At 47.3% G+C, this 7,181-nt stretch overlaps 1 protein-coding gene across 1 annotated transcript; it reads right to left on the reverse strand.

The window, feature by feature from the left end:
- Window positions 1-2,153: 2,153 nt before the first annotated feature.
- CCL5 (C-C motif chemokine ligand 5) lies at window positions 2,154-6,954 on the reverse strand. Its single transcript, XM_084750564.1, has 3 exons — window positions 6,661-6,954; window positions 5,372-5,483; window positions 2,154-2,638 (listed from the first exon to the last, which is right to left on the reverse strand). Exons 1-3 carry the CDS (start codon window positions 6,734-6,736, stop codon window positions 2,551-2,553), a joined length of 276 nt encoding a protein of 91 aa, XP_084606690.1. The 5' UTR covers window positions 6,737-6,954; the 3' UTR covers window positions 2,154-2,550.
- Between the last annotated feature and the right edge of the window lie 227 nt (window positions 6,955-7,181).

Here is a 7,181-nt window from a genome sequence, read left to right on the forward strand (position 1 = left end):
AATGACATGAGTGCTTTCATGTGCTGCACAGAGAAAGATAGCATTACTCAAATGGAATTCCTAATCTGAGTCTGATTATAAGGAAATAAGCAAATCTAAATGATAAAATATTCTGCAAGAATATATATTCTGAACAATTTCAATGGCCTGAAGGAAAAAAAGAACTGTTGTTCAGCCAAGTGATGTAGCACACACATTTGTAGCCCCAGTCTGAAATCTTGAGGTCAGTCTGGACTATGCACTAAAACCCTGATGTACTAAACAGAACAAATGGCTGGGAGTTCTGGGCCAGCCGTGTGAGCTCAGCACTGGGGATGGAGAGGCTGTCACATAAGTCCCAGGCTAACCTGATCTACACAGCCAGTTCCAGGTCGGTCAGGGCTACACAGTGAGATCCCATTGTTTTGTTTGCTTGCTTTTTTGTTTTGTTCTGTTTTAAAAATAACAGTAAAAGACATTCCACTAAATTCAGTGTGTGTACTGAATTAAATTCTTGATTAAAAAAAATAGCCATAGAGGGCATTATTGGGACAGTGGGAAGGTGGTAATGTTATTTGATGATTGTTTGTTAGAGAGTAGTGTCCCCGTGTCTTTCACTTTGTGGTTTTATATAGAATCTTCTTGTTATTAGTACACAATACCGAAACCTTTAACCGTACAGTGACATTGCATATGTAGCTGCAAACAGCTCAGAAAAAAATGTATATGCCAGAGGAAAGGGGAGGAGATTTAATATTTGTTTGCCAATTCTTTTTTTTTTTTTTTCAGAGACAGAGCTTCTCTGTGTAGCCTTGGCTGTCCTGGACTTGCTTTGTAGACCAGGCTGGCTGTGAACTCACAGCAATCCACCTGCCTCTGCCTTCCGAGTGCTGGGATTAAAGGCATGTGCCACCATGCCCGGCTATTTGCCAATTCTTGTAAGTTTAAAAATTTGTAAACTGGGACTGGAGAGATGACTCCGAGGTTAAGATCACTGGCTGCTCTTTCAGAGGTCCTGAGTTCAATTCCCAGCAACTACATGGTGGCTCACAACCATCTATAATGTGGCCTGATACCCTCTTCTGTCATTCAGGCATACATGCAGGCAGAGCACTGTATAAATAATATATAAATAAATCTTTAAAAAAGTAGACTGAAGATGGGGAAACATTTAGGTATTTGTATTAGATCTAGTGGGTTTTTATAACTTAACTTTAAACTTGGTTTTCTTTTGTTTGTGGGGCTTTGGACAAATCATTTTCATCTTCCCATGAATTTTGCTGACTGCTGGGCTGGTGAGGGTGGCTCTGTGAGTAGAGCTTTTCCTGTGCAAGCCTTGCTGCCTGAGCTCGATCCCTGGGTCCCATGAGCAGATGGCGGGAGAGGAGGAAGCTCACTCGTCTGACCACCCCATGTGTGCCATGGTAGTAGGTCCATTTCCCCAACCCTGTGTGTGTGTGTGTGTGTGTGTGTGTGTGTGTGTGTCTGTGTGTCTGTGTGTCTGTCTGTCTGTCACACACACATCATTTAAAAATGAAAGCATTTTTGCACTGCAAATAGAGTCAATATTAGTGCCCACCCTGAGGTTATAAAGTCAAAGAGGGTTTGAACATGAGGGACTTAGCCAACGCCTGGCATACAATGCTCAACTAATGTATGTACAGCTGTGACTACATCTGGTAGCACAGTGTTCTCCTAAAGGGACACATAGGTGGGAAAGGTGGATTACCTCCTCTTCCAAGGTGCTGGTACTATTGGTTTAGTTATGAGAACCTTATCTAAAACAATTCCCCTTAAGTCCTGTTCTATGCACAATAGTGTTAAAGGAACCCACTGGAGATGAGGTGTAGGGCAAGCTAAGGTAGAAGGGTCGGTCAGTCAAAGCCCGAGGAAGCAGGGAGCTGGTGTGGCAGGGGTCCAGATAAATCCTTGGAGACTTAGAGCTGCATCATGATGCTTAGACTCCAGCCCTAGTAGACAAGTCACTAGCTACCTTACCAGCGTTGCCTGTCTATGCTCAGTTTTCAGAGGGCGTTTGCTCCCAGCCCTGTTAACGGCACAGGCCATACCTCCTAAATCCGGTGTTTTTACCAGATGTGTGCCTGGTATCTGCATGTTTGATACTTGCGGGGAAGGGGGGCTTCTTAGGAAGAAGTCGAACCAGGAGCCAGCTGTGTCCTTGCATCAGAAATTTTAATGAAACATTGATTTCTTGGCTTGGGTGTGCAGAGCCTGTGAGGGCCTGAGCTATGAACATTTGCGTATGGGATTTCCATTTTCCTTCTTTCCTCGAGAGACTCACAGGCTTCTTTACTGCTTCCAAAACCATGGCCTGGTTGAGGAGCCTGAAGCCCAAAGTCTGAAGACTTCCTGTTGGCATGGCAGGGCCTCAGGACAGCCCCTAGGCTTTAGGAGAGGCCTCTGATACAATCTCTATGGAATGACAGCATCTAGGGCATCCCAGGAATGAGCGTGTATGGGGGTTGCTGAGCGGCATCCCCAAGCTGGTTAGCACTAGGGCAGGCAGCGACAGGTAACTTATACAGGATCGGTATCAAAAGACCCTTTATCCTACTTCATCTCCAAATAGTTGATGTATTTTCGAACCCACTTCTTCTCTGGGTTGGCACACACTTGACGGTTCCTTCGAGTGACAAAGCTGTAGAAGAGAGAGAGAAAAAAAAAGTGAACACTGGGGGCAGCTTTTGGTGTGAGGAGACTGAGAAGTGCAAAGGGAAATGGTTGAGAGTTGGGTAGGGCATTTTTGTAGCTCTGTGCTGTTTCTTCCTTTCAGAAGACATTTCTTCTCCTTTGGAACTAAAGGCACCGAGACACAGGCTGAATTTCATTCGTGTTAATTCTCTACAGCCACACACACACAGATCTGGAAGCAGCACTGAGCGGGCCAAGCCCTGGCCTCCTCTTGGCCCCTTTCCTTGTGCCAGGCCTTATTCTCAGTGATGAATTTACAGAAGTTGAGTATTGATTGCACTTACATCAGAACCCGAGTTGAAGAAACTAAGAGGGAACCCTAAGGCCGGCTAGTCGCTCTTCTCGGCACTCTCAGCATGTCGCCAGGGAGTCAGGATATCAGCTCCAGCTATCAGGGTTGCTTGGCCTCCATTTCCTCCTCCTTTATCTAGTATGTGATACCAGAGAACAAGTTCCCCCTTCCTAAGCCTTCTCTTCCTTCCTCCATTTTTGGGGCCCTCTGCTCATCCGGCTTCCCTTTCCACCTGTCTCTTAAGAGCAGGCGTCCTCGGAGTCACTGATCCATTTGAGCTCTTGTCTCTCTAGGCTCTGGCCCCAGGCCCCCATATAGTAGATGCCTGGTGAACATTTATTGAATGAATGAGTGGATGAATGAATTACATTCATTCACAACACGCTTGTGAGCATGCATGGACACATGCACACACACACACCAACACGTGTGTGCACACACACATTTAAATAATGGTAATAATAGGCTGATACTTCTTTATACCCATTATGTACCAGGAGGCTGTCTAAATACTTATTATTCTCTCTGTGACCTAGTGAAAGAAGGGCCTTGATCACCCTCTTTTGGAACTACCTCAGTGCTCTCTGCTTTCCTACACGTGTCTTTACAAACCGAAGTAGAAGCCTGTGAGCATGTTCTCGCACACTTCTCTACTCCTAATTGCTCCACAAATAGCATCTTTTATAGTGATTACTACTGAATTGCCCTCTCACCCCTGGAGCTAGACACGGCCTCTCCTCTCCTTTGGTAACATTTTCTAGAGTGCTCTAGTCATTCTCTTACTAGACAAACTCTCCATAGCCAAGGGTGGCAATTTTATTCGTCTCTGCCCGCTCATAATATGTGCTCAAGTACTCGTCCAGCGCTAAACTTAGTAATACTAAATATTAATGTTCCATTTTCAGTGATTCACCAGGACCCAAGTCCCATCTTTGCCAGGGTCACAAAAAGATCTTTGGGCTAAAACTCTTGAACCTTTTATTGGCAACTTCACGGTTACTCTGCTTTCTTCTTTTTCTTTTGTAGATTAATGTGTACGCATAGCCATCTGCGTGTGGGTTGGTGCACCATATGTGTGCCTGGCACCTGAGGAGGTCAGAAGAGGGTATCGGACGCCCTAGAACTGGAACTGCAGATGATTGCGAGCCATCACGTGGGTGCCGGCAACTGAACCTGGATCCCCCACAAGAGCAACAAGTGCGCTCGACCGCTGAGCCAGCTGTCCGGATCTCTGTTTTCATTCTGTAAACCATTATCTTCTTAAACTTCTTAAGCCTGTTGTCACTAATGACCTTTATTTATTAATTTATTAATTAATTTATTATTTTTATATTTATTTTTATGAGACAGGGCTCCTCTGTGTAGCCTTGGCTGTCCTGGACTCACTCTGTAGACCAGGCTGGCCTCGAACTCACAGGGATCTGCCTGCCTCTGCCTTTCTGAGTGCCGGGATTACAGGTGTGCACCACTGCACCCGGCCTTGACTTTGTTTCATAACTGGAAGAGGGAACCCCAGAGACAGACCCCCATCCCTCACTGACTGTGCAGCTTTGAGTAAGTCAGCAAGAGCCACGGAGTCTCAATCTCATTAATTACATGGAGAGGATTGTGCAAACCGGCCATGGCTATGTGTGATGTGGAGACCGTGCACATAGAATGACATGCCACTAAGCACCTCTGGGTGGTAGGAATTATTATATTTCCCCAAATCTATACACATGCACACTTAAAGCTGAATCTCATTATAATGTCTTAAATAGATAGGTTTTTAGATTTCATTTACTTGGTTGAAATTAGGGCCCTGACCTTGACCCGTCCTCCCTAGTTCCTCAGAGAATTAGCTGAGCTGGGTTGGGCGTGAAATACAGAAGCTTTGGCCTCTTAACTGGAGAGGGGTGATAGAGTGGATGATCTTTCAGCCTGTGCTCAAATAAAAGCTGAACCAGCAAAGGTTGGTGCCCTAGGAACCGTGCCTGTCAGTGGAGGCAGGGTCCTTCCTAATGAGACATTTCTAATGTTGTGACCCATACAATTTGTCACGTTGTGGTGACCCCCCCCCCAGCCATACAATTATATTGTTGTTGCTACTTCGCAACTACAATGTTGTTACTATTATAAGTTGTAATGTAAATAATTTTGGAGATAGAGATTTGCAAAAGGAGTCGGACCCACAAGTTGGGAAGCGCTGCTCTAAGGATGCGGGGATGGGGGCGGGGGTGGGGCTAGACTCTAAGCTGGAGATGAGGAGCCAGGGCTATTAGAGGAGCCTTTAGAGGGTGACCGCAAGTGAGAGGGGGCATCTCCTTCCTGGAGGAAGGATCATGGCAGGGCTGTAGTCAGGGTGTGGGAGGGGCTCCCCGAAGAGGAGCCGAAGGGCCTGAGACTCACATGACTGCAAGGTTGGAACACTTGCTGCTGGTGTAGAAATACTCCTTGACATGGTCACGAGGCAGCACACGGGAGTGGTAGGCAAAGCAGCACGGTGCGGTGTCCGAGCCATCTGGGAGAAGGAAGAGAGGAAGGAGACCCTCTTACGCACTGCCAGTTACACCGGGCACTGCTGGGCCCTTTACACGGCTCATCTTAGAAGCCCTGTCTGCTGTTGTCTACCTTGGCAGAAATGGAGGCTCGGAGGACACAGCTGCCACAGTAGAGATTTCTACAGAAGCCTGGAAGGATCTATACAAACCATATATGGTCTGTGAGGCAAGCCTGTACTTTGTCCTCTGTACCATAACCCCCGGTTGGGATCTTTCTCCTCAGCTCTTCACCTGCCTCTAGCCTTGTTCTTTCAGTTCCCCTAGCAGGTTCAAAGCTTGGTTTCTCTGAGGTGCAGGATATGTTCAGGGAAGCGTCCAAGCCGAGCGAGGCTCCCTAACTTAGCGAGGCTCTTAAGTGGGGCCTGAAAGTGCACATAGCATTCTGGGACCTGGCTGGCCTGCAGCGAAGGACTCTGAATAGAGAAGCTTAGTGGTCAGTTAATTCAAGATGCCGCTGAGTGGCACAGTTGTCTCCCACAGCAGAGCTGTGGTACGGATCTTCCCAGCCATATGGGGCTTGTTGGGATACCAGTTTTCACACGCTCTAGCAGTGTGCACCCTTACACATGGATCTCTGTGTCCTTGGGCCTCAGTTTCCCATTGTAAGCCAAGAACAATCACTGAAGGACCAGTTGCATTAAATTGGATGGCACATGCAAAGGAGTGTGCATGGTACCTGACCCATAGCAGGCACTTGGTTCACTTTATTTTTTGTTTTTTTTTTTTGTTTTTGCCAGCCCCATTTCTTTTCTATCTATGAAATGGGAGACTATCAAACCTCAGACACTTTAAACAGTATTACACATTTCTTAGAAACCATGCTGGTGAAAGATGTGAGTAAGTCACTTCGAAGTCAGCTTGGTATGGCCAGCACCAGTCCCCACTTGAGGCGTGCCTGCAGAGTTCATAGTAAAGTCTTAGAAGACACAAAAAAGTTCACCACGGGCTCCTGCCGTAATGTGGCTTAGAGATCTAACAGGGCTGACAGGATAGCTGTGTCGATGACACATAAGAAAGGACATAATGGGGTTGGGGCAGTATACATGCTATGACTGAAAACTGGGGAAGGTCTGGGGTGGCAGGATGGGGCGGGCATCTAGGCAGAGTGGGCTGAGGTGGTCAGAGCTCTGAACTTACATGGGGAGGCAGATGCGGGAGCACAGATGGCCGCAGCAGTGACGATGACAGCGAGGGCAGCTGCGGAGATCTTCATGGTACCCGAGGCAGAAGCTGTGGGAGACAGGATCCTCAGCAGGGATGCTCTGCAGTTCAGCCAGACCTTTTATAGGGAGTCAGGGCGGCAGCAGCAGCAGTGCCCCTCCCTCCCCCCCCCCCAACTGGGGGAGTTTCCACAGCAGACACCAAACACTGGCTGCTGTCACAAATGAAAACAGACAAAATGGAAAAGAAAACTGAAATCATCTTTGCAAGTATGGCTCTGCTTCTCACTGCCCTCCGGGTCAGATGACTTATCAGCTCCCTCTCTGGCCAAGCACAGTGGTGGGAGGGGATATCTTCCTCCTCACCATCCTCAGATCTGCCTTCCTAAGCAGGCACGCTCCAGGTAGCAAGGACCTGCTGCCTTAAGGCAAGTGGGGGTCAGTTAAGTTAGCATCAAGCCATTGATTTTCACTTGGTAACTTCCTAAATTCTAGCCC

This window comes from Acomys minous (assembly GCF_964271855.1).
Source record: "Acomys minous genome assembly, chromosome: 12".
Lineage (NCBI taxonomy): Eukaryota > Metazoa > Chordata > Mammalia > Rodentia > Muridae > Acomys > Acomys minous.

Excerpts from the sequence above, each read along its gene's own strand:
- CCL5 (XM_084750564.1), bottom strand. The coding sequence starts at position 6,736 with ATGAAGATCTCCGCAGCTGCCCTCGCTGTCATCGTCACTGCTGCGGCC. Across the intron at positions 5,484-6,660 it reads TCCCGCATCTGCCTCCCCAT|ATGGCTCGGACACCGCACCG; the intron begins GTAAGTTCAGAG and ends TCCTTCTCCCAG. Across the intron at positions 2,639-5,371 it reads TGTTCCAACCTTGCAGTCAT|CTTTGTCACTCGAAGGAACC; the intron begins GTGAGTCTCAGG and ends TCTCTTCTACAG.